Source organism: Doryrhamphus excisus, chromosome 8 (genome assembly GCF_030265055.1).
Source record: "Doryrhamphus excisus isolate RoL2022-K1 chromosome 8, RoL_Dexc_1.0, whole genome shotgun sequence".
Taxonomy (NCBI): Eukaryota; Metazoa; Chordata; class Actinopteri; order Syngnathiformes; family Syngnathidae; genus Doryrhamphus; species Doryrhamphus excisus.
The window spans coordinates 19,944,664-19,970,014 of record NC_080473.1 but is presented as its reverse complement, the minus strand read 5'-3'; the positions used below and the strand labels follow the sequence as shown (position 1 = coordinate 19,970,014).

General features: G+C 39.1%; 3 protein-coding genes across 7 annotated transcripts; 1 reads left to right on the top strand and 2 right to left on the bottom strand.

The window, feature by feature from the left end:
• Positions 1–3,661: 3,661 nt before the first annotated feature.
• proca1 (protein interacting with cyclin A1) lies at positions 3,662–8,759 on the bottom strand. The gene is made up of 4 exons (XM_058081055.1): positions 8,162–8,759; positions 5,391–5,523; positions 5,077–5,211; positions 3,662–4,980 (listed from the first exon to the last, which is right to left on the bottom strand). Exons 1-4 carry the CDS (start codon positions 8,694–8,696, stop codon positions 3,834–3,836), a joined length of 1,950 nt encoding a protein of 649 aa, XP_057937038.1. The 5' UTR covers positions 8,697–8,759; the 3' UTR covers positions 3,662–3,833.
• Positions 8,760–14,634: 5,875 nt separating this feature from the next.
• zgc:174895 (uncharacterized protein LOC100126024 homolog) lies at positions 14,635–22,533 on the top strand. Of its 2 annotated transcripts, XM_058080601.1 has the most exons (7): positions 14,635–15,580; positions 15,665–15,758; positions 15,999–16,145; positions 18,044–18,139; positions 18,207–19,307; positions 19,404–21,464; positions 21,706–22,533. In XM_058080601.1, exons 1-5 carry the CDS (start codon positions 15,254–15,256, stop codon positions 18,347–18,349), a joined length of 807 nt encoding a protein of 268 aa, XP_057936584.1. In that variant the 5' UTR covers positions 14,635–15,253; the 3' UTR covers positions 18,350–19,307; positions 19,404–21,464; positions 21,706–22,533. The 2 variants fall into 2 exon arrangements, with proteins under 2 accessions (XP_057936584.1, XP_057936583.1); XM_058080600.1 differs by having other exon boundaries at positions 19,404–22,533.
• On the bottom strand, positions 18,382–25,061 carry rab34a (RAB34, member RAS oncogene family a). 4 transcript variants are annotated; one of them, XM_058080602.1, is made up of 12 exons: positions 24,918–25,061; positions 23,684–23,920; positions 21,982–22,061; positions 21,811–21,902; positions 21,674–21,739; positions 21,449–21,550; positions 21,304–21,368; positions 20,207–20,258; positions 20,034–20,115; positions 19,543–19,633; positions 19,364–19,471; positions 18,382–19,287 (listed from the first exon to the last, which is right to left on the bottom strand). In XM_058080602.1, exons 3-12 carry the CDS (start codon positions 22,054–22,056, stop codon positions 19,217–19,219), a joined length of 804 nt encoding a protein of 267 aa, XP_057936585.1. In that variant the 5' UTR covers positions 22,057–22,061; positions 23,684–23,920; positions 24,918–25,061; the 3' UTR covers positions 18,382–19,216. The 4 variants fall into 4 exon arrangements, with proteins under 4 accessions (XP_057936585.1, XP_057936587.1, XP_057936586.1 ...); XM_058080604.1 differs by lacking the exon at positions 24,918–25,061 and adding an exon at positions 24,700–24,715; XM_058080603.1 differs by lacking the exon at positions 24,918–25,061 and adding an exon at positions 24,082–24,106.
• Positions 25,062–25,351: the final 290 nt, after the last annotated feature.

The following is a 25,351-nucleotide window of genomic DNA, read 5'->3' as shown; positions in this document are numbered from 1 at the left end:
AAAACCCGCTAGATGTCACTATTTCTGCTTGTAATTAAAGAAACTAACTGGCTCAAGATTAAAAAAAAAAATGTTCACTACCGGCCAGCGTACATGACCAGGTTTGAAAGAACAGATTCAACAAAAGGAAATCAATATTTGTCACAATGACAAATGAAACTGATCATTGGCTGACAGCTCGGTGGGGATGCCTTACATCTGTCCCCTTTAACGCCTTTTCTAACAATATTGAAAGACAAGTCACATGTCGTGTTCTGCTCATTAAGTGTCAGTAATCTTACATTGAAGTGAAAAGTTGAAAAGTTCTCCTCCCATTCCGTGTGGAAGTGGTAACTTTTTGGCTTCAGACTTTGTCCTTCTTCCCTACACCATTTGAAACTCTTTCTGAAATTCATTCATTCATTCATTCATTTTCTTCCGCTTTTCCTCACGAGGGTCGCGGGGGTGCTGGAGCCTATCCCAGCTGTCTACGGGCGAGAGGCGGTGTACACCCTGGACTGGTCGCCGGCCAATCACAGGGCACATATAGACAAACAACCATTCACACTCACATTCATACCTATGGACAATTTGGAGTCTCCAATTAACCTAGCATGTTTTTGGAATGTGGGAGGAAACCGGAGTACCCGGAGAAAACCCACGCATGCACGGGGAGAACATGCAAACTCCACACAGAGATGGCCGAGGGTGGAGGGACAAAAAAAAAAAACAAAAAACCTTAAACTGTATTATGGAAAGCAGGAAGTGAACAAATGTAACAGTTACTGATTGTAAAAGTACCAGATGGAGGGGTAGGATTTAATAAGCTTTGCTTCTTCCTACTCCTTTTGGACATGTGGAACTGGGAACTGATTATGGGATGCACTCAATTGTAATATGATGCATGTTCAAATGAAATAAAACCATTACCGTTTTCCATTACCATAATTGTTGCGCAATGTGGTCTAAACAAAGAATAGCAGTAGTGTCAAGGTGACTGTAGGGGTGTTATTTTATGTTTACAGGGCTCTAATAATGCTAATCGAAAGTCATAAACCGGTTTTCTATAGAAATATATTGTATATTTTATTCTATAGAATATATATATATTAATAATATATTTTATTTTTATTTATTTTGTATTTAATTAATATTAAATAAATAATAAATAAATAATACATAAATAAAAAATAAATATTAAATTAAATAAATAAAATAAAAATAAAAAAATTAATAATTAATATTTATTTAAATTAATAATATATATATAATATATATATATTTAAAACCGGCATATATGCTCAAAATTGAAACATTTTCAGTTTATTAATGTTGAATTGGATTTGACTGAATTACGTTGGATTCAGTGAAATATGATCGTATACAACTGAAATTTAAGCAAAAAAAAAATGTAAATGACTAATTGGCATTTACGTTATTTAAGATGAGGAAATGTGCCTTTGTTACAGTTGACAGCTTGGAAAGACAAAACTGCCTAGCAACCAACTAGAACCTCACCTCCTCCATCCATCAGTGCCAGCAAAGCCAATTTCAGGCCTCCTGGCCCAATCAATAAGGGATCTCCCGTGTGGCGTGTAGAATAGGTTAGTGGTGTCCCGCGCTAATAGGCTGCTATTGTCCTGCTGCAGAGGCTGGCAGGACAATCATGTGCATTGTGTAGGGTCTATGTTGGTCTTCCACATGGGAATCTCTCACTCGGTGACTTCAAAAAGGACTGACTGGCAACCAGCGTAGTGGGCATCCAGCCATTTTGGAACACTGCCATGTTTGTAGTCCTCCATGTTAACATTTATTGAGACGGTGCATCCCTGAGACCTCACAGTAGTTCATATAGGCTAAATAGACAATTACAAACATATTTTTGTATCATTGTCTTTCCAATGGGCAGCACGGTGGTCTAGGGGTTAGCGCACAGACCTCACAGCTAGGAAACCAGGGTTCAATTCCACCCTCGGGCATCTCTGTGTGGAGTTTGCATGTTCTCCCCGTGCATGCGTGGGTTTTCTCCGGGTACTCCGGTTTCCTCCCACATTCCAAAAACATGCTAGGTTAATTGGCCACTCCAAATTGTCCGAAGACAGCTGGGATAGGCTCCAGCACCCCTCGTGAGGAAAAGCGGTAGAAAATGAATGAATGAATGTCTTTCCAATTCTCATACTAATATTCTATTATTGTGTTATGAAACACTACTTGTGTGTTTTTGCACAGGTGACGCTCAGCTGCCTGAACGGGAGAATTGACAGAAGCCTCCATTTTGGGGATGGCGGCAGACTTTGCAGATAAGTTGCAAGCATGTGAGAGTCAGCTGACCAGCAGGATTTGGCCGTCCTGGCAGGATGTTGCGACCCTCGCCGAGTGAGAGGAGAACGTAATAAGCTAATCTGCTTGGAGAATGTGACCTTGCCTTGAATCACGCCAGGGTCCAAGGTCAGAGTCCAGCTGGAACAAAAGAGAGCCCAGTTCGTTAAACTTTTTTTTTTCCCTTTGCACTCCGTGTGTGCAAATACTGAAATAAATGAGGTTAGAGCTCAGGCTTGTCATTTGGTGGATACTTTGGGGGATTTGATTTGATTAATTGTTAAAAAATTATTAAATTAAATTAAATGTAATTATTAAAAGTGATGATTTCACATGCAGATATATGCATCATATATCCAAAATATTGACCCTGTTTACTAGCAGCTGTTAGCCCAGCCCTCTTGGTTTCTGCTCACAGTAAAATAAAATTGATAAACTGGATGTGATTCATTGTTATCCCTAAAAAAAAATTATTAAATCATATTTTAACATTTTTGACTGGAAAAATATTTCGAGTTGATCAGATGCAATTTGTTTATATTAGAAATCCACTTTTTTTACTTCACCCTTTTTTTTTTATTCATGTGGATTTTTTAAACCCAAGTGTTATTTTTCAACTTTATATTATTATTAGGGGCGGCACGGTGGTCTAGGGGTTAGCGCGCAGACCTCACAGCTAGGAGACCAGGGTTCAATCCCACCTGGGCATCTCTGTGTGGAGTTTGCATGTTCTCCCCGTGCATGCGTGGGTTTTCTCCGGGTACTCCGGTTTCCTCCCACATTCCAAAAACATGCTAGGTTAATTGGCCACTCCAAATTGTCCATAGGTATGAATGTGAGTGTGAATGGTTGTTTGTCTATATGTGCCCTGTGATTGGCTGGCGACCAGTCCAGGGTGTACCCCGCCTCTCGCCCGAAGACAGCTGGGATAGGCTCCAGCACCCCCCGCGACCCTCGTGAGGAAAAAGCGGTATAAAATGAATGAATGAATATTATTATTATTATATATTTTTTCCATATACTGTTTTTTCAAAATTCTCAACAAAGATAGCTTTCAATTTTGTCATTTGTATTAAATCATGTGCTACTTATTTGTATGCTTTTTTTAAATTAATATTTTAAGTGACATTTGATCAGGCTTTTTCAATATTATGCAAAGTCAGAAGAATATTTGTAAAAAAGCATTTTCATATGAATTTATGACAAAATCTGTCTTAATTTGTTACCCAATGGAACAATAGATGTGGCCTATCACTTACCTATTCCACCCATCCATTTTGGCAGGCATGCTGGAGCCTACCCCAGCTGTCTTGGTGGGAGAGGCGGGGTACACCCTGGCCCGGTCTTAACATGTTAGACCTGCTTCCCAATTCCAAATCTACCTGTAGAGTACCACTGGAATGGAACAAAAAACCCGAGAGCGGATGAAAAAAAAGCCAGCGGAACCCCCAGACTGTATGAGTTCATTTATTGAAGGCATGCATAAAATAATATGCTGACATTACGCAGATTTAAAGCTGGAGGAATGGAAGTCGTCACTGGTGATGCCCGGGCGTGTCTGGGCGTGGTCTGGCGGTCAGCGCTGCTTTCCTTCTCCTCTTCCAGGCAAATTGCTCTCCAGCTCTCTGAATGGAGCGCTGCATGGGGCTAATGTGGTGGGTGGACGAGGTGGGTGCGCGCATGCTGGAGGTTCTGACTGCGGCTGGCGTGGGTGTGGAGGTCATCGGTGGGAGTCCGTGGTGGACTGCGGCAGAGGCAGCGTTCCGCCTTGGTTTGGTAGTTGATGTAGGAGACCAACGTGTTGGTCCGGCTTCTCCTTCCGGTGCAGACTCACCGTTTCCTGTCATCGTTGTGGGATTTAGCACTTTTTCCGAAGCGTTCCGCAAAAGATGAGAAGGCGTTTTCATCCTTTTATTTCTCCGCCCTCTTCCCCTTGATGGTTGTCTTTTGGGGACACAGACTGTGGGAACGTCCAGCCTCCGGGTGGGGTCCAGCGCTGGTGTTGTGCTCATGAGAGGGACCAATATTTGGGGATGAGATGTTGAGGATGATTGATGGCACTTAATGTCTCCTCGCTCGTGTGGTCTGGTTCTTTTGACCTTGTGGCGGCAGACAGGTGGGCTTTGTTTGGGTTTTGTGATGGCGGTTACGTAGGTGGCACCTGACGAAGGTTGAGGGAGCTTCTCCTTCCTCCTGCCCTTCCTTGATGGCCTGCTTTTCACCGAGGGGGGGCTTTTTTCTTCTGCTGGTCTCAGCTGGACCGTGGTGGTTTCCATCATTGGTTGGTCCTTCATCACCTCATTGGAAGGTTGGTTTGGAACCTCAGCCAGTCTTTGCACATCCACCGGGTCTTCCCCTTTGATGGAGTTACTCAAAGGGACTTTCTGCTTTCCTTTCCGACCTTTTCCCTTTTTCTTCTTCTTCGCGCTTTCCTTCTTCTTCTCCTTCCTCTCCTCAGACTGTTTGCCAGCAGTGGCGCTTTGTGAGGTGGAGATGGTGGCGAGTACCTTGACGAAGTCACCAGCGACAACCTTGGTGGAACGTGTGGCGCTCTCCTGATTCCCGGAGTCTTTCCTCAAGGGCGGACTCCTGGTCAGCACGTCGATGACGGCAACACCGCCATAGTCGTACGGCACGGCCTCCTTCACCACTGCGATGGGGAGCTTCTCGTAGCGCTTGCATCTACAATCCACGCGAGTGGGGGGACGGGCAGCATGTTGGATTCAATGCGTTTCAGCGTGTGCAGTATAGGAAAGCCACTTAGAGGCAAATACTTACAAGCCGTACCAGTGGCGCTCTGCACACTGCTCCTCGTAGGCCAGCTCAAAGCACGGCGCCCCGATGACGTTGAAGAAGGCCTGGCCCACCACCCTGGAGGACGTGTCGTTGACCTGACGCAGGCAGTCTTTCAACCTGCAGGAGACTCATTTTCATGAGTTCTTATACACTTGTTTGCATTTGAATTGTGGTTATATTTTAATCAGTGTTGTTTACCTTATGGCATCCTAAGAAATATTCATTTTGGCCACTTTATGCTTGACCTACTCTGGCATCATCAAGGTGCATCGTGTGTTTTTATTTGGTGTACTCACGCCTCATCGCAGTCACAGTGACAGATGGAGTGCCACTTGAAATTGGTGTATCCGTATTTGGAGGACAGGGCGTGGATGACGTGGGGGCAGTGGTCGTGTGTGCGGCAGCAGCTGTCCGTCTCCTCGTATTCTCCTGAAAGACCAGACGGATTCAAGCAAAGTCTTCAAACGTTTTACAACCAAAAGTTAATATTACAACTTTTTTTCTCGTCAATTTCACCTTTTTCCCTCACAGTTTTATGACTTTATTCTCTAAATAGGACAACTTTTTTATTGTCCATTTAATACTTTTTTCTTATGAACGTATAACTTTTTCTCTTGTACATTTACGACCGTATTCTCATGATACTTTTTCGGCTTTTTGTTGTTAACTTTAAATGTACAATATTTTTTCTCAAATATATGACTTTATTTCTCGAAAATGTATCTCGACTTTTCAGAATATTACAACTTTGTTGTTATAAACGCAAAACTTTTTTTCCTGTAAAATTCACGATATTATTTTTGTAATATATTTTCATGTATTTTGTAATATTGCAGCTTTTTTCACATAAATTCCAATTTTGTTCTCGTTTTAAAATAAATGTATGACTTTTTTTTGTAAATTTCTGACTTTATTCTCGGAAATGCATTTTTCATAAAGTTACATCTTTATTCTCATAAATGTACAACTTTTTTACGACTTTATTCTTGCTATATTACAAAATTTTTTAAGTAAATGTCTGACTTTTTGCTTGTTAATTGATGACTTTGTTCTTGTAACTTTACAACTTTTTTTCTCGTCAATTTCACCTTTTCCCTCACAGTTTTATGACTTTATTCTCTAAATATGACAACTTTTTTCTTGTCCATTTAATACTTTTTTCTTATGAACGTATAACTTTTTCTCTTGTACATTTACGACCGTATTCTCATGATACTTTTTCGGCCTTTTGTTGTTAACTTTATTCTCACAAATGTACAATATTTTTTCTCAAATATATGACTTTATTTCTCGAAAATGTATCTCGACTTTTCAGAATATTACAACTTTGTTGTTATAAACGCAAAACTTTTTCCTGTAAAATTCACGATATTATTTTTGTAATATATTTTAATGTATTTTGTAATATTGCAGCTTTTTTCACATAAATTCCAATTTTGTTCTCGTTTTAAAATAAATGTATGACTTTTTTTGTACATTTCTGACTTTATTCTCTGAAATGCATTTTTCATAAAGTTACATCTTTATTCTCATAAATGTACAACTTTTTTACGACTATATTCTTGTTATATTACAAAAATTTTTAAGTAAATGTCTGACATTTTGCTTGTTAATTTATGACTTTGTTCTTGTAACTTTACAACTTTTTTTCTCGTCAATTTCACCTTTTTCCCTCACAGTTTTATGACTTTATTCTCTAAATATGACAACTTTTTTCTTGTCCATTTAATACTTTTTTCTTATGAACGTATAACTTTTTCTCTTGTACATTTACGACCGTATTCTCATGATACTTTTTCGGCTTTTTGTTGTTAACTTTATTCTCACAAATGTACAATATTTTTTCCTCAAATATATGACTTTATTTCTCGAAAATGTATCTCGACTTTTCAGAATATTACAACTTTGTTGTTATAAACGCAAAACTTTTTCCTGTAAAATTCACGATATTATTTTTGTAATATATTTTCATGTATTTTGTAATATTGCAGCTTTTTTCACATAAATTCCAATTTTGTTCTCGTTTTAAAATAAATGTATGACTTTTTTTGTACATTTCTGACTTTATTCTCGGAAATGTATTTTTCATAAAGTTACATCTTTATTCTCATAAATATACAACTTTTTTATGACTATATTCTTGCTATATTACAAAATGTTTTAAGTAAATGTCTGACTTTTTGCTTGTTAATTGATGACTTTGTTCTTGTAACTTTACAACTTTTTTTCTCGTCAATTTCACCTTTTTCCTCACAGTTTTATGACTTTATTCTCTAAATATGACAACTTTTTTCTTGTCCATTTAATACTTTTTTCTTATGAACGTATAACTTTTTCTCTTGTACATTTACGACCGTATTCTCATGATACTTTTTCGGCTTTTTGTTGTTAACTTTATTCTCACAAATGTACAATATTTTTTCCTCAAATATATGACTTTATTTGTCGAAAATGTATCTCGACTTTTCAGAATATTACAACTTTGTTGTTATAAACGCAAAACTTTTTTCCTGTAAAATTCACGATATTATTTTTGTAATATATTTTAATGTATTTTGTAATATTGCAGCTTTTTTCACATAAATTTTGTTCTCGTTTTAAAATAAATGTATGACTTTTTTTTGTAAATTTCTGACTTTATTCTCGGAAATGTATTTTTCATAAACTTTTTTACGACTTTATTCTTGCTATATTACAATTTTTTTTAAGTAAATGTCTGACTTTTTGCTTGTTAATTGATGACTTTGTTCTTGTAACTTTACAACTTCATTCGCATAAATTTATGACTTTATTCTGGAAATTAATTTTGAATGCTTTACATAGCTTGCAAGCACATTTTTCAGTTGAGGAATACATTTCACTCAATAGAAAACAATAATATGCATGTTTTTGAACAAAGTAAATGGTAAAATTCACATAACAATATTTATATTTAAGCATTAAATCGGTTAAAGAGTTTACATTTGGACTGGTTTTGTTAACATTGAATGCTGTGAGTCAATAAAAAGGCAGTTTTGACATCGTTTTCTTTAGTGAAGTGTGAAGTGGAGTGCAGATGATGTCTTACCGAGCTGCTCGTAATGGTCAGCCATGTTGCCAGCTCCACACCATAGGGTCCCAGGATAGGTAAATCCTCTTTTGGATCTTCTCAGCACCTCAGGTGGACTCCTCCCGTCCTCCCCGACACTACCACTACGACGCTTGGACCGCTCTTGGAAGCGCGCACACGTCGTCTTGGCCTCATCCATGTGCGTAAAAGGCGCATCGAGACGCTTTCCCCAGCTCGCCTGTCTCTTGGCTCCCAGCCTGCACTCGTACACGAACCTCTCCACCTCCGCGCTGTCCGCGGTCACGGAGCAGTCCACCAGCCTCCCCCCGGTGGAGCTCACCACCGAGCGGACCACCTCGGCCCCGTCCGACACCTGGTAGTCGAGGAGCTTGTCGCCGTGCGCGGTGGACATTTTGGCGCACAGGGTGCCGTTGATGATGGAGAACAATGCCTTACTCTGCTTTTCCGCGTCCACGCGCAGGCTCTGCAGGAGGTCTCCTCGGACCAGGTCTCTGTCCAGGTAGGACAGGAAGACGAAGAAGACCGACCACATGACCGAAGGAGGGAGAGGAGAGAAGGGGCGGGGGTCAGCGTTCAGCACCAAGCATACCGGAGACAGCTCCTGGGTTTTTAGGACTCTGGACCAGGTGGACCTCCCACTTTATTGAGCCGAACAAGGAGGAGTCACCACGCTTGATGTAAACACGAAGATTCAGGGAGCCTTTTCAATGCACGCATGACCGCAAGTTACCTCCCCACCCCCTCCTGGAAAGTGGAGATTTACTTTGGGAACACGGATGGAGGATGTTCTTGCTTCGTGGCCCTCCGCGCCATGGCAACAGGCATGGGCTGACGGTGGCAGCCGAAAAAACAACCAAAAAGTTGAATTGGTGATGACCTACATCACAATACGGGGTGGGGGCGGGAGGGTGGGGGCCGTCTTTTATTGAAAGGAATGTGCATGGAGAGAGGATGGTGCTGTCCATCAAGCAGGAACCGCCAGGAGACGAAACATCTCACATAAAACTCATTCAATGAGAGTGCATGTAGGGTATACTATACGTGGTGTTTAGTGTAAGGTATACTATACGTGGTGTTTAGTGTAAGGTATACTATACGTGGTGTTTAGTGTAAGGTATACTATACGTGGTGTTTAGTGTAAGGCATACACGATACATGGTGTTTAGTGTAAGGTATACTATACGTGGTGTTTAGTGTAAGGTATACTATACGTGGTGTTTAGTGTAAGGTATACTATAGGTGGTGTTTAGTGTAAGGTATACACTATACGTGGTGTTTAGTGTAAGGTATACTATCCGTGGTGTTTAGTGTAAGGTATACACTATACGTGGTGTTTAGTGTAAGGTATACTATACGTGGTGTTTAGTGTAAGGTATACTATACGTGGTGTTTAGTGTAAGGTATACTATACGTGGTGTTTAGTGTAAGGTATACTATACGTGGTGTTTAGTGTAAGGTATACTATACGTGGTGTTTAGTATAAGGTATACACTATACGTGGTGTTTAGTGTAAGGTATACTATACGTGGTGTTAAGTGTAAGGTATACTATACGTGGTGTTTAGTGTAAGGTATACTATACGTGGTGTTTAGTGTAAGGTATACTATACGTGGTGTTTAGTGTAAGGTATACTATACGTGGTGTTTAGTGTAAGGTATACACGATACATGGTGTTTAGTGTAAGGTATACTATACGTGGTGTTTAGTGTAAGGTATACTATACGTGGTGTTTAGTGTAAGGTATACTATACGTGGTGTTTAGTGTAAGGCATACACGATACATGGTGTTTAGTGTAAGGTATACTATACGTGGTGTTTAGTGTAAGGTATACTATACGTGGTGTTTAGTGTAAGGTATACTATAGGTGGTGTTTAGTGTAAGGTATACACTATACGTGGTGTTTAGTGTAAGGTATACTATCCGTGGTGTTTAGTGTAAGGTATACACTATACGTGGTGTTTAGTGTAAGGTATACTATACGTGGTGTTTAGTGTAAGGTATACTATACGTGGTGTTTAGTGTAAGGTATACTATACGTGGTGTTTAGTGTAAGGTATACTATACGTGGTGTTTAGTGTAAGGTATACTATACGTGGTGTTTAGTATAAGGTATACACTATACGTGGTGTTTAGTGTAAGGTATACTATACGTGGTGTTAAGTGTAAGGTATACTATACGTGGTGTTTAGTGTAAGGTATACTATACGTGGTGTTTAGTGTAAGGTATACTATACGTGGTGTTTAGTGTAAGGTATACTATACGTGGTGTTTAGTGTAAGGTATACACGATACATGGTGTTTAGTGTAAGGTATACTATACGTGGTGTTTAGTGTAAGGTATACTATACGTGGTGTTTAGTGTAAGGTATACTATACGTGGTGTTTAGTGTAAGGCATACACGATACATGGTGTTTAGTGTAAGGTATACTATACGTGGTGTTTAGTGTAAGGTATACTATACGTGGTGTTTAGTGTAAGGTATACTATAGGTGGTGTTTAGTGTAAGGTATACACTATACGTGGTGTTTAGTGTAAGGTATACTATACGTGGTGTTTAGTGTAAGGTATACACGATACATGGTGTTTAGTGTAAGGTATACTATACATGGCGTTTAGTGTAAGGTATACTATACGTGGTGTTTAGTGTAAGGTATACTATACGTGGTGTTTAGTGTAAGGTATACTATACGTGGTGTTTAGTGTAAGGTATACTATACGTGGTGTTTAGTGTAAGGTATACTATACGTGGTGTTTAGTGTAAGGTATACTATACGTGGTGTTTAGTGTAAGGTATACTATACGTGGTGTTTAGTGTAAGGTATACTATACGTGGTGTTTAGTATAAGGTATACTATACGTGGTGTTTAGTGTAAGGTATACTATACGTGGTGTTTAGTGTAAGGTATACTATACGTGGTGTTTAGTGTAAAGTATACTATACGTGGTGTTTAGTGTAAGGTATACTATACGTGGTGTTTAGTGTAAGGTATACTATACGTGGTGTTTAGTGTAAGGTATACTATACGTGGTGTTTAGTGTAAGGTATACTATACGTGGTGTTTAGTGTAAGGTATACTATACGTGGTGTTTAGTGTATACTATACATGGTGTTTAGTGTAAGGTATACTATACGTGGTGTTTAGTGTAAGGTATACTATACGTGGTGTTTAGTGTATACTATACGTGGTGTTTAGTGTAAGGTATACTATACGTGGTGTTTAGTGTAAGGTATACTATACGTGGTGTTTAGTGTATACTATACATGGTGTTTAGTGTAAGGTATACTATACGTGGTGTTTAGTGTAAGGTATACTATACATGGTGTTTAGTATAAGGTATACACTATACGTGGTGTTTAGTGTAAGGTATACTATACGTGGTGTTTAGTGTATACTATACGTGGTGTTTAGTGTAAGGTATACATTATACGTGGTGTTTAGTGTAAGGTATACTATACGTGGTGTTTAGTGTAAGGTATACTATACATGGTGTTTAGTGTAAGGTATACTATACATGGTGTTTAGTGTAAGGTATACACTATATGTGGTGTTTAGTGTAAGGTATACTATACGTGGTGTTTAGTATAAGGTATACACTATACGTGGTGTGTAGTGTAAGGTATACTGTACGTGGTGTTTAGTATAAGGTATACTATACGTGGTGTTTAGTGTAAGGTATACTATTCATGGTGTTTAGTGTAAGGTATACTATACATGGTGTTTACTGTCTTTTACTATTTTACTTTTACTATCTTTTTTCCAACAATTTCATCCTTTTTCTTGTAATTTTTTCCTTGTGTTTATTCCGATAAAATTAGGATTTTATTCTCATAACATTATAACTTTTCAAAAAACTTTGTTTTTCAAGCTAGGTTTTTTTTTTCAGAATGTTATCACTTAAAAACAAAATATTTCTTTAATATTTAAAAGTGATATGTTTTTCCTTGCACAGCTAGGAGACCTGAGTTCGATTCCACCCTCGGGCATCTCTGTGTGGAGTTTGCATGTTCTCCCCGTGCATGCGTGGGTTTTCTCCGGGTACTCCGGTTTCCTCCCCCATTCCAAAAACATGCTAGGTTAATTGGCCACTCCTAATTGTCCATAGGTACTATATGAATATTTTATACATTTTTTGAAGGTTTTCTCCTTAAAGTATATTCTTTGAATGTGTTGTGGGCTATAAAAACAGTATCAGTTAGCGAAAGGCCCCTGGGCTTCACTTTGGACCAGCTGGGCTAATTGTAAGTACTGAAGCTGTAATACCTGACTAAATGTTTTTGTCGAAACATCTCCCGGCGGTAAGCATAATTCCATTCAAGCTGAGCGGCATTCTACTGCCTTTTTTTTCGAACGGCTGAACAAGCGAGCGAGCCAGAAGAAAAGACTCTTGTCCGCTTCTAATCCAGGCAGGCCCATGTAGGGTGCAGTCACATGGCCGGTCTTACAGGCACTGCTCCAGCTTCCTCCGAGGCACAGGAATCCGATTGCTGTAGGGCGGAGAGATGGAATGATGTCAAATCAGCAGAGGCAACATTGGACTCCAACTTGGGGGGGCGGGCGTAGGAGGAAACCAAACGGAACAAGTGATCTTTGCTGGAGAGGACTGTACTGTTCTTCATGGCGTCAGACGACAATCCGTTATTGAGTCCATATTGAGTGTCCGTGTCTGATTGATACTAAAGTCATGACATTAACATTGTTTTCTTATCGTTCATGTTTATTTTCACACTTTTTTGTTGCATTTTGTTGCATTTTTCATATCATTTTTATAAAAAAGTGGTCGAAACGGGGCAATATTCCTTTGGCACAGGAGGGCTTTGGTGGCAAGCAGCCAAAAGTTTAGTAGTTTTGTTTGGGAATAATTGTACATTGGGTACTTCAGGTTCTGTTTCATTCATTCATTCAGTCCAAAACCAAAATGTACATAAATCAAAGTCATTTTTTCCCCATAGGAAATAATGTAAGTCCAACAATTTCATTCTAGATCAGGGGTGGGCAAACTACGGCCCGGGGGCCACATCTGGCCCGCCAAGTGTTTGAATACGGCCCGCCCAATCTTTCAAAAGTATTTAATTTAAACTCAACATACAACCTGGCATCATGGCCTGAGCCAACCTTTTGATGGTTGTATCAATTTCGTTGTTTGACATGGTCTGTTGTTTACAAAGTGCTCCTGAAAAAAGAGACACAAGCACATAATAATAATAAAAATTAAAATAATAATTATTATATTATTATTATTATAACTATTATGATTATTATATTTATTATATTAATGCTAATTATTATATTAATTATATATAATAATATTGTTATATTTGCATATTTGACATAATAATAATATAATAATTATTATTTTAATTTTATTTAAAATTTATTTTAATTATTATAATATTTTATTATTTTTAAAATATTTAAATATAAAATAATAAATAATAATAGCAGATTGCATGACAATTTTACAGATACAATAATACCAGGTGGACTGTTACGTGTAAAATATATAGTCTGCCCCCCCCCCGGAAATTTTGTTATGTCAATGCGGCCCGCGAGTCAAAAAGTTTGGCCACCCCTGTTCTAGATGTTAAAGGGAATACAAGTCAAGTCAAGTCAAGTTTATTTATATAGCCCTTAATCACAAAAGAGCCTCAAAGGGCAGTCTTTCCTTGTTTAGATAAGTACATTTCCGCAATTCAATAAATGGGATATTGTCGTTGTAGACATAAAATAACACCCCTATAGTCGCATGTACTCACCTATTATTCTTTGCTTGCAACACTCGGCTACGGGATGACGGCAGGGACGCAAGAGAGGGCAGCCTATGGCGTAGCAAGCTTCCTTTCCTTCACTGATTTTCATTGCTGATGCAGACTTCCTGTACATCCTGAAGAGATTTAATTCCATAGACTTTCTCACCTTCTTTGTCACACGGCCGGCACATGTAACTTCTTTTGGCCCCGTGGTGGGTTCTTTAACAGTCGTACTCAATAAAAAATGGACGGAGAGGGTGTGTGTGTATGGCACATTTTGGAAATATCTATTATCTATATCAGGGGTGCTCATTAAGTCGATCGCGAGCTACCGGTCGATCGCGGAGGTGGTACTGGTCGATCGCTGGTCGATCGCGGCGTGACATTAAAAAAATATCATCCCAGCATCAATGCCGTCACTTGATTGACATACAGGGCAGCCATTCAGATGACAACTGAATGTTGCCCTTCGGGCGACCAATCAAATCAAACAACGTCTCTAAGTGCAGCAGAACTTACCAAGTCAGCCTATCATCCATCCCCGTTACTTGATTGACATACAGGACAGCCAATCAGATGACAACTGAATTTTGACCTTTAGGTCACCGCTCATGCGCAAACAACGATGCAAAGTGCTAAGCTTGTCGGCGAATTGCGAGATTTTAAGCCCTCGCTAAAGTTTATGGTCACTAAAATGAGTGAAGGAGCTGGACCAAGTAAAAAGGCAAAAACTGGACCAAGTAAAAAGGCAAAAAACATATCACTTCCATACGGATATGGAATATTATACGGATATTATGATACGGATATTATCCATGACTGATAAACATTTGGAAGTGTGCTTGAGGCTGGCTATCAGCAGCTACTGTCCGGACTATGCATCCCTGGCTGGTTCAATTCAGTGCAAGTCATCAAAGTAAACTCAGGTAATTACAAAAAATGTTAATAGTTAATTATGTGTGTTTTGCAATATTGGCTCATTTGGTTATGTAAGGTACATCAACATACATTGTACGTACAAATAATCCTCAATACATTTGAAAATAAATAGATGTTTTGCATTTTTGTAGTGGGTAGATCATTTTGACTCGGTCATTTTAAAAGTAGCTCGCATGCTGAAAAAGTGTGAGCACCCCTGGTCTATATCAACAATAGTGGGTTGGGTTTGGTTGTTTTGCTTTTTGATTGTATCATATACACAATAATACTCAAACAAAAAATAATACAGAAACTAAAATTCCCAACATGTTTTTCTTCAGTTTCTCCAACTCTGACTCATGGTCGCCTCTTGTGGTGCAGGCTGGCATTACAAGTTGAGATGTCCAGTCAGTCAAAAACATGTATAACAAGTTATTTGTGCAATGCACTTTTAGTGCAACACAAACAACAGTATTGAGACATATTTTCTTAAGTCCCTATCACAAAACTGCAGGGAAAAAAAGTTACTCATTTACCAGGACCACACAGCCCCCTCCTACCCCGCATTCCCTTCTATGGGTGCTCGTTGGCAGTGTACTTCATTCCCCCCCAAACATTGGCAAGATGGACGTGTGGGACCTTCCAGCAGAGCGACACAAAGGATGGTATCTGTCTTTAATGGCGCCCAACACCAAAGGACCAGCGTTTGCATGGCTGGACCCATCCAGATTGTACTGCAACGCGCAGGTATTCAAGACACTGCCACTTGTGTGTGTGTGTGTGTGTGTGTGTGGGTGTGTGATTCTGAAATGCACCGCACTTGTTTTTTAGGCGCTTGCAGACTGTGTCCAAGACCTACTTGGACCCTTCCACAATGACCCCATTGACCTCGTTGCCGGGATTGACGCAATGGGATTCATTCTAGGTAACACATTGTGTGATTGAAAGACTAGTCAGAGCAACCGTCAAGCAGCTATGAAAGACTGCATTATGAAAAGGAGTTATTCATGACAGACTCCCACTGCCCTTCTCCTATGTCGAGGAAGCTCAGCGTTACTAAATTTAGTTTCCAAAAAGGCCCCACCTCATCTGACATCATTCTCTTCACAGCGCACAAAGGAGTTCCCTTAGTCTGTATGAATTATGAATTGTGTTTATGTTGTAGGTGCATCAATTGCTGCCCAGCTGGGTAAAGGTTTCCTGGCAGTACGAAAAGCCGGTCATCTGTGTGTGAGCACAGAGAACCAAGCATACAGCGACTACACAGGCAGGGAAAAAAGCATGGAAGTACGTCTGGATGTGCTAAAGCCAGGTACTCACTTGTAAAATACACATTATACATACATACATTATATCATACACATTATACTCTTTGTTGGAGGTCTAGCAGCCTATGGCTCATTTATCCATTATGCTTGTTTACTGGAGAAACAGCACCCTCAAGTGGGAAAAAAAACAATGACAGCATCAAACATATTTTATACACTTATATACTAATATACTAGTACTAATATACTATAATATATACCTAATATACTTATTTACTGTATTGGTGTCAGAGCCGGCCCTCTACCCAATATCAAAAACACAATATAAATGCCTTTATTGTAAAAAAAAAATACTGTATACGTTACATTAACGCTCAGTTTGGACTCTTAGGAAAAACAATCAGACTGCACTTCCGGAATAACAAACAAAAACAGACTGTGTACATCAGGGGTACTCATTAAGTGGATCGCGATCTACCGGTCGATCGCGGAGGTGGTACTGGTCGATCGCTGTTCGATCGCGGCGTGACATAAAAAAAATATCATCCTAGCATCAATGCCGTCACTTGATTGATATACAGGGCAGCCATTCAGATGACAACTGAATGTTGCCCTTCGGGCGACCAATCAAATCAAACAACGTCTCTAAGTGCAGCAGAACTTACGATGTCAGCCTATCATCCATCCCCGTTACTTGATTGACATACAGGACAACCAATCAGATGACAACTGAATTTTGACCTTTAGGTCACCGCTCATGCGTAAACAACGATGCAAAGTGCTAAGCTAGTCGGCGAATTGCGAGATTTTAAGCCCTCGCTAAAGTTTATGGTCACTAAAATGAGTGAAGGAGCTGGACCAAGTAAAAAGGCAAAAACTGGACCAAGTAAAAAGGCAAAAAACATATCACTTCCATACGGATATGGAATATTATACGGATATTATGATACGGATATTATCCATGACTGATAAACATTTGGAAGTGTGCTTGAGGCTGGCTATCAGCAGCTACTGTCCGGACTATGCATCCCTGGCTGGTTCAATTCAGTGCAAGTCATCAAAGTAAACTCAGGTAATTACAAAAAATGTTAATAGTTAATTATGTGTGTTTTGCAATATTGGCTCATTTGGTTATGTAAGGTACATCAACATACATTGTACGTACAAATAATCCTCAATACATTTGAAAATAAATAGATGTTTTGCATTTTTGTAGTGGGTAGATCATTTTGACTCGGTCATTTTAAAAGTAGCTCGCATGCTGAAAAAGTGTGAGCACCCCTGGCATACAGGGACTACAAAGGCAGAGAAAAAAGGCATGGAAATCCGTCTGGTTGTGCTAAAGCCAAGCGAGTGCTCACTTTTATACACATTATACTCGTTTTGTTGACGTTAGAGCTAGTTTTGATCACATCCTATGGCTTTATCAGCGAAACAGCACCACCCAATGTTAAAAAGGAGGAATGGCAAGTAGAATGTTGTATTACATTGGAGGCCACAACGCCCATAACATTTCTATGCTGTCACTGGTATTTTGTCCATTGTCACATTGTCCATCCATCCATTTTATCCCGCTTATCCTCACGAGGGTCACGAGGGGTGCTGGAGCCTATCCCAGCTGACTTTGGGAGAGAGGCTGGTGGCCAGCCAATCACAGGGCACATATAGACAAACAACCATTCACACTCACATTCATACCTATGGGCAATTTGGAGTGGCCAATTAAGCTAGCATGTTTTTGGAATGTGGGAGGAAACCGGAGTACCCGGAGAAAACCCACGCATGCAGGCCGAGGGTGGAATTGAACATGCAAACTCCACACAGAGATGGCCGAGGGGATATCAGAGCCACAATTATACACATCATGAAATGTTGCAATGTACATGTGATCTTCTATGAAAGGAATATATTATGAATATCTGCACGTTTCATGTCCTACAAGGTGTGAGGGTGCTGCTAGTGGACCAGTGGATAGAGACGGGGGGCACCATGAGGGCTGCCATCCAGCTGCTGGAAAGGCTGGGTGCCACCATAGCAGGTTGGTCTTTGTTTTAGTCGTTTGAAGACAGAAATGAAGTGTAAACGATACTGTTTGTCCACTGAAGGTATAGCAGCTGTGGCCATTGAGAACACCGAAGGCGGCAAGTGGATTAAAGATTCTTACAAATTCTCTCACTGCATCCCTGAAGAGCTGCAGAGGCAAATTGATGACAAGTGTTTGGATTCCTTTAAAAACTTCCAGAAATGAAACTTAAGACTTGACTACATGCAAAATTCCTTTAAAAAAAACTTTATTCCAGAGCTTTCATGACAAAATAGTTGAAACATTGACAAACATGTTTCATTTTTAACACTTGCTGGCAACTAAAATATAACAACACAGCAATACAATTGCTTCTGCAGCAGACATTTTTTTTTTAAACTTCTGCTTAAATGAGTAGGTACATTTTGTGCACATTTTGCTTAAAACATGAGAATCCCAATCTGAAAAGGCTGCAAACTAAATCCAGAAAGTATAAAACGTACGTGGGGGTGGAGCAAATTAGTTCCGAACTGCAGCTGTGACCACCATCCCACCATGTTACAACCTGAGAACCTGAGCGGGGGGTGTCCAAATGTTTGGAATAACATTTTAGAAGCAGGGTCCATTTTGACACATTCGCATATCTGCACAAGGTCAAAAAACGGTCACTTTGGACCTCCCGGCCTGACATGGACGTTCTTGGCAGTACAAGTCTTTTTAGGATCCACATCAATACCGTTGGTCCTAAAACAGAGTTTTACTAAAAAAAACATTTTGTTATTTCGGTCTTTGGTCCGCTACAGAATGTTATCACATTTATTTGGTGCAACCAGAATAATCTCCCACTACTACGTATATTGGGTTTCTGTTTTCAGGCTTTGGACAGATTTTATTGCAACCCCCCTCTTTTTTTAAAGATACTGTATATGTTATTAAAAATCCCTATATGTGTGAACCATGTTAGCGCAGCATGGATCCACATCCCACACAGGAAAAGTTGCCTTCTGGCCTGGAAAATGTTGACTTTGCTCCACTTCAAGCATGCAGGAGCATTCTTTTATTTCCGTTGGACTCTTGAACGCATCATTCTCCTCACTGACAGCAGGCCGGCTGTTTCTTCTTGGACGTGTTGTACAGATTGTTGTTTGCGGTGCTGTGGATTCCTGCGGTGACGACGCAAACGGTGATACACTAGCACACGTGCTCGTCCTGATGGGTTGTGTTTTTTTTTGCACTCACTGACGACATTTCCTATCTGCCTCGTCCCGCTCTTCTCCAGCTCGGCGAGGACGTTTGTTTCAAAGGCCAGCGATGCAACACGGAAGAAGAACTCCTTTACGTTCTCCCCTACACACACACACACACACACACGTCACAGTTAAAACCAGAGTTTGTTTTCACTTCATGTGGACGTTCACCTGTGAGTGATGACAGCGTCCAATACTCTGCTCGCATCTCCTGTGCCACCTTGAGGGCATCTTGTTCAATCTGAAAGTACCGACCAGGAGACTGCCGACAAGAGAAGACATGTTATTTAAAATAACAACAATAATGGATTTATTATATATACAAAAATGATTTGCACACACATTATTTTCATACATTACATTAATAATTATTACATATTTTATTTTGATTATTAATACAATAATATTGAAATAATAATGATTATATTTATTTATTTCATTATTATGAATGAATTTTATTCATATGTACTACATTATCATTAATTTTATGCTACTTTTATGGAGCGTTTTTCATTTGCATGTCCTTCATAGTAGCTCTCTGCTGCCCCTAGTGGACAAACAACACTACTGTCAAAAGAGGTGGGGGGGTTGTACAGGACATGAAAAGGATTCTTGCTGAAATGTACAGTATGAGAGTGTTTCTAAAAGACGTGCAGGCGTACGCTGAGGTCTTTCTTGGTGCCCACGAGGAACAGCTGAACCGCCGTGGGGTCGTTCTCTTTCAACGCATCTTCAAGCCATTGCCTGGCAAAACAAAGCCACGCAATCTGGTTTATAACCAACACACAATTCATCGGACGGATGAACCGACAACCCAACCAACCCACAGGCTTACCTGCTGTGATCCAGAGTACCCACGTCGTTGATGTCAAACACGATGATCACAACTGGAAGAACAAGCACCGGGACGTTGGCAAGTGGAGACACAAAGGACTAGATAGCACTACTTACTCAAGTGCTAGCATTGACTGCTATCTTCTGTTGTTGCCTTTTGTTCTCATCTTCAACAATCAATGTTCTTACTTCTCTCTGTCCCCTCTTAAACCAAACTAGACTAAACGCTAGCATTTAATGTTGATGGTTCATTGAAGGAAGGTAAAACAAGCACTAGGAAACAGTGTTATCATTTGTTATCGTTGTTTGTTCTCCCTTTTCTCTCTGTCCCCTCTTAAACCAAACTAGACTAAACGCTAGCATTTAATGTTGATGGTTCATTGAAGGAAGGTAAAACAAGCACTAGGAAACAGTGTTATCATTTGTTATCGTTGTTTGTTCTCCCTTTTCTCTCTGTCCCCTCTTAAACCAAACTAGACTAAGCGCTAGCATTTAATGTTGATGGTTCATTGAAGGAAGGTAAAACAAGCACTAGGAAACAGTGTTATCATTTGTTATCGTTGTTTGTTCTCCCTTTTCTCTCTGTCCCCTCTTAAACCAAACTAGACTAAGCGCTAGCATTTATTGTTGATGGTTCATTGAAGGAAGGTAAAACAAGCACTAGGAAACAGTGTTATCATTTGTTATCGTTGTTTGTTCTCCCTTTTCTCTCTGTCCCCTCTTAAACCAAACGCTAGCATTTAATGTTGATGGTTCATTGAAGGAAGGTAAAACAAGCACTAGGAAACAGTGTTATCATTTGTTATCGTTGTTTGTTCTCCCTTTTCTCTCTGTCCCCTCTTAAACCAAACTAGACTAAACGCTAGCATTTAATGTTGGTGGTTCATTGAAGGAAGGTAAAACAAGCACTAGGAAACAGTCTTATCATTTGTTATCGTTGTTTGTTCTCCCTTTTCTCTCTGTCCCCTCTTAAACCAAACTAGACTAAGCGCTAGCATTCAATATTCTCTGATGTTATTGCCTTTTGTCGCCATCAAGATGTTGCATTGCTGCTTTTGGGTGCATGGATGGATGGATGGATGGATAAGACTCACTGACCCTGCGCTCCTCTGTAGTACGTAGAAGCAATGCACTTGAAGCGCTCTTGTCCTGCCGTGTCCCACCTTAGACATAGAAACAAAGCAGCGGTTGCCCATTTCTGTGGTGACGTCGAGGGAAGGTACACGGCGAGTGAAGGACTTACAGCTGCAGGCTGAAAGGTATGCCGAGCACCTCGAAACGCTCCATCTCAAAGTCGACACCGATTGTGGCTTTGTAGTTCTTATCGAAAGCATCCTTGCAAAACCTGAAAAAAAGGTTTTGTTTACATATTTGCATACAGAATTCATTTTACATTGTAATGATGCAGCTGTATCTTAGCATGTATTTTTGAGCATTTTCTTGGCATTGGTTATTTGAGTGATCTCACCTATTAATCAGACAGGTTTTGCCCACGGCCAGGTCCCCCACAACAATCACCTTGGAGATTTTAAAGCTGAAGAATTAGAAGCACATCACATCACGCCGTCAGGCAAAGCTCCTTTTGCAACCTTAGTTCAAACCCACCCGACCGTGCCGGTGCGATGCTCCTGGCATGCCGCCTTCACTTTGGGGTTAAAGTCACGCTCTACGTGCAGAGCTGCATCCTTCCGGAAACACTGCAAGAAGATGGCTGTTTTGATGAATACTGTACATCCTTGACGGGATGGTGAATGAAGATATTTATCTATGCTTTACATGAGGGAGCTGTGCGATGACGCGGTCCTTTCGAACCGGAGCGAAGATGCTCATGGCTGGACTTATGGTTGACATTGGACCTGCTGGTCAAAGTTGATTCATTAGCGAGAGAAAGGGTACTTTCTGAGCTAAAGGATGCTGTGCTAAATCTTCCACTATAACAAATACACTGCTCAAGTTGGAGATAAATATATCAATATTACATATTAAAACAATTGAATGCATGACAATTTGTGAATGATGCTGAAAAACATGAAATATTCAAATATAATTATTCTTATTTGTAAAAGAAAATGCCAAAATATTAATATAAAATATGAATTACAATACTTCATATATGCTCATATCATAATGCTTCACACATTTTAAATGTCATTATTTGTGAAAAATGTTTAAAAATATTAACCAAAATGAGGCTTAAAAATATGAAATATTGCAACAAAATTGACATTATCTGTGAACATTTTTAAAAATATGACTTGAAAATAAACAGAATACGAATGTTATAATAAAATAATAATAGAACAGTACCATCAATGAGGCTTAAAATATAAAATATTAAAACATAATTGCCATTATTTATGAACATTTTCTAAAAATATATATTATTCCAATGCAATTGTCATTATTTGTAAAAAAAAAAAAAAGAAATTGTCATAATAAATGTTATAAAATATAAATGACTATTTGCGAATAATACTTTATAAAATACCAATTTTTACAATTGTCATTACTTGTGAAAAATGCTTTAAAATCAGAATAATACAGACAAATTACTATTTTCAAATAATGCTTAATATTACATTTAAAAATATATTTGTGAAAAAAAAGCTTAAAAATATATAAAAAAATACTATATGATTCAGACTTGATAATATGAAATATTAAAATGAACTGCCATTATCTGTCAATAATAACACGATTACAATACAATACACGTCGGTAATTGTATTTTAAATAAGCAAGCTTTAAATAAGCTAGCAGCACTACTGGAAAATATGGCCTTATGATAAAACATAATTAAATGCTATACCCACTGTATTTGGCAGTTCAGTAAAGAGACAATTCTTAAAAATAAAATGTACAAAGGTTTACAAAGAAATCCACCCAGTACTTTCTGCAGTTGAGTGAATAAACATTGGGCAAATACGTATGAAATCCCTTCCTGAAACGCTTGGGTTAGAGTTACTATTTAGTTTGGATCACAGTCAACTACAGTTAAGAGTCTGTTGCCATGGTGACGCTAACAGCAGCACAGAAACCCCTCTTAAAACTATTGTCCTGCAACTTGCTATTCATTTCTTAGCACACTCGGAGATTTAGTCTTATTATTGTAGTAAAAGTTCGGAAAATGCTGATAAATAAAGAATGTGTGTGGTCCTTCATTGGAGCTCGTTTGAAAAAAGGACTCGCTGTGTTTGAATAAAAGTGGAAAAATAGGCTAAATGACGTTTTAGTGGCTGAAAAGAACCTTATGTGCAGTTCATCTCCTTAGTTTTAATCCCATTGTCCTTAAAAGATGGTAAAAGCCTAAATGACCAGAACTGGTCCAAGCCAACTCTGCAGCTACCTTTTGTGGCAGGTTACCACACATTAGAACGTTATGAAATAAATATCATTAGAAAACAGGAAAAGACATTAGAAGACAAACTTTTTTAAAGAAAGAAAACGATGAGTCAGTCAGAAGGAGTGAAGACGGTACCTTGGCGAGACAAGGTGGTGGTCCACTTCGTCGATGTCTTTTCCTTTTTCCCCCGTCTTTCAGCTCGTAAAATATCACTTAATGCGGTGAAAACAGTGGCGTGCTCATAAATGTGAGTGCTAAATTATTGACTTTTACGCACAATGGAGACGGAAGCTGAGGAAGAGGAGAAGCAGCAGAACGGTGGGACACAGCTAGATCCCATTCTTACTGGTCTCAGTCAGCACAGCGCGACCCCTGCTGGACGACATCAGGAAATACCGGAAGTTATTGAAAAAGGCAACGTTTCACATTTCCTCGTAGATATGACGCCATATCTAAACATGACCCAAATTCACGTTTCGAAATTTAAATATCTCAATTTGTGTTTTTTAAATGTTCACATGATCAAACCGTACATCTTCAGTATGAATTTTGTCGTTTTGACTTGAGGGGGCAGTTTGACAAAAGCTACGTTCAGTGTTGCCAGATGAGAAATGACTAATTTATTTTTAAAGAATATGTCGTGCATACCAGATTTGCTCAGGACTACCAGATACATTACAAACCACACTAAAATATAAAGAGCCGTACATAGTATAGCTTATACATGTAAGTTATAATTTAATTTTGCCTTTAAATAAGCTATACTGGAAAAAAAAGCTGCTACTGGCAGAAAAGCGCCCCCATTTGGCTGCAAAGAGGCACGTGAGTGAAGGCACAATATGAGGTGCAGTGCAGGATCTATTCTGTTTTGTGTTTTCATTGACGTAGTCGAATAATCAAACATTGTGGAATTTCCATTCATCCATCCCGTATCGCTGATCCACACAGGGGTCGCGGGCATGCTGGAGTTTATGGAAATATGAAATTTTTTTATCGAGTGTCGTACATCTGGCAACGTTGGCTGCGTTTACGTTCCTGCAGCTAAAATCGGAATTTTCTTATTTCCCCCGAACTTCCAAGATGGACGTAAATTAGATACTGTTGTTAGCCTCGTCCCTTTCAAGTCACACGCACAATGTTGGACAACATACCCACAATAACGTCCTTATGAAGTTGACGTGCTGTTGTGTTTGTATTAGATACAAGCTACGATACAATAATGTAAATCCGTGTGGCTAAACGCTATAACCGCTATAACACTGACTATCCCACCGGACATTATTTAGAATATTTTTATTTATTAAAGCAGGAGAAACGAAGGCCGAAGCGGAGAGATGACGCGTGGTTTAATATTTGTTTGTGATCTCACCTCTTGTGCTCATATCCAACGCTTCAATGTCTGTGATGTTACTTGGAGTACGTGTGGTCCTTATTTACCTTTATGAGGTAAACGTCGTTGAATGGATTTCATTTCATAATCACTTGAGATAGATAGGCTGTTGTTCATTCTAAGTCCAAGAATAAAACCAAAAAATGTTCATTTTATTTATAGAAACCCGTTTCTGCCGCTGAAAAAAAAGTTAGCACAACGGTAAGTCATAATTATAAGACAAAAAGTCAAAATATAGATGAGAGTCGAAATTGAGATAAAAAGTCATAATTATGAGATTAAAAGTCAAAATTATGAGATAAAAGTCATAATTATGAGATAAAAAGTCAAAATTATGAGATACGAAAGTCATAATTATGAGATAAAAAGTCGAAATGATGAGAAAAAAAGTCAAAATGATGAGATACGAATGT

What these genes read in the sequence shown, in the direction of transcription:
- proca1 (XM_058081055.1), bottom strand. Translation starts at nt 8,696, where the DNA reads ATGTGGTCGGTCTTCTTCGTCTTCCTGTCCTACCTGGACAGAGACCTG. An exon ending in CACTGTGACTGCGATGAGGC is followed by an intron (nt 5,212 to 5,390) that starts GTGAGTACACCA and finishes AGTCTCCTGCAG; the next exon opens with GTTGAAAGACTGCCTGCGTC. An exon ending in GAGCGCCACTGGTACGGCTT is followed by an intron (nt 4,981 to 5,076) that starts GTAAGTATTTGC and finishes CGTGGATTGTAG; the next exon opens with ATGCAAGCGCTACGAGAAGC.
- zgc:174895 (XM_058080601.1), top strand. Translation starts at nt 15,254, where the DNA reads ATGTATAACAAGTTATTTGTGCAATGCACTTTTAGTGCAACACAAACA. An exon ending in CGCAATGGGATTCATTCTAG is followed by an intron (nt 15,759 to 15,998) that starts GTAACACATTGT and finishes TTTATGTTGTAG; the next exon opens with GTGCATCAATTGCTGCCCAG. An exon ending in GCTGGGTGCCACCATAGCAG is followed by an intron (nt 18,140 to 18,206) that starts GTTGGTCTTTGT and finishes TGTCCACTGAAG; the next exon opens with GTATAGCAGCTGTGGCCATT.
- rab34a (XM_058080602.1), bottom strand. Translation starts at nt 22,056, where the DNA reads ATGTCAACCATAAGTCCAGCCATGAGCATCTTCGCTCCGGTTCGAAAG. An exon ending in AAAACCTGTCTGATTAATAG is followed by an intron (nt 21,551 to 21,673) that starts GTGAGATCACTC and finishes CCTTTTTTTCAG; the next exon opens with GTTTTGCAAGGATGCTTTCG. An exon ending in GTACTACAGAGGAGCGCAGG is followed by an intron (nt 20,259 to 21,303) that starts GTCAGTGAGTCT and finishes TTGTTCTTCCAG; the next exon opens with TTGTGATCATCGTGTTTGAC.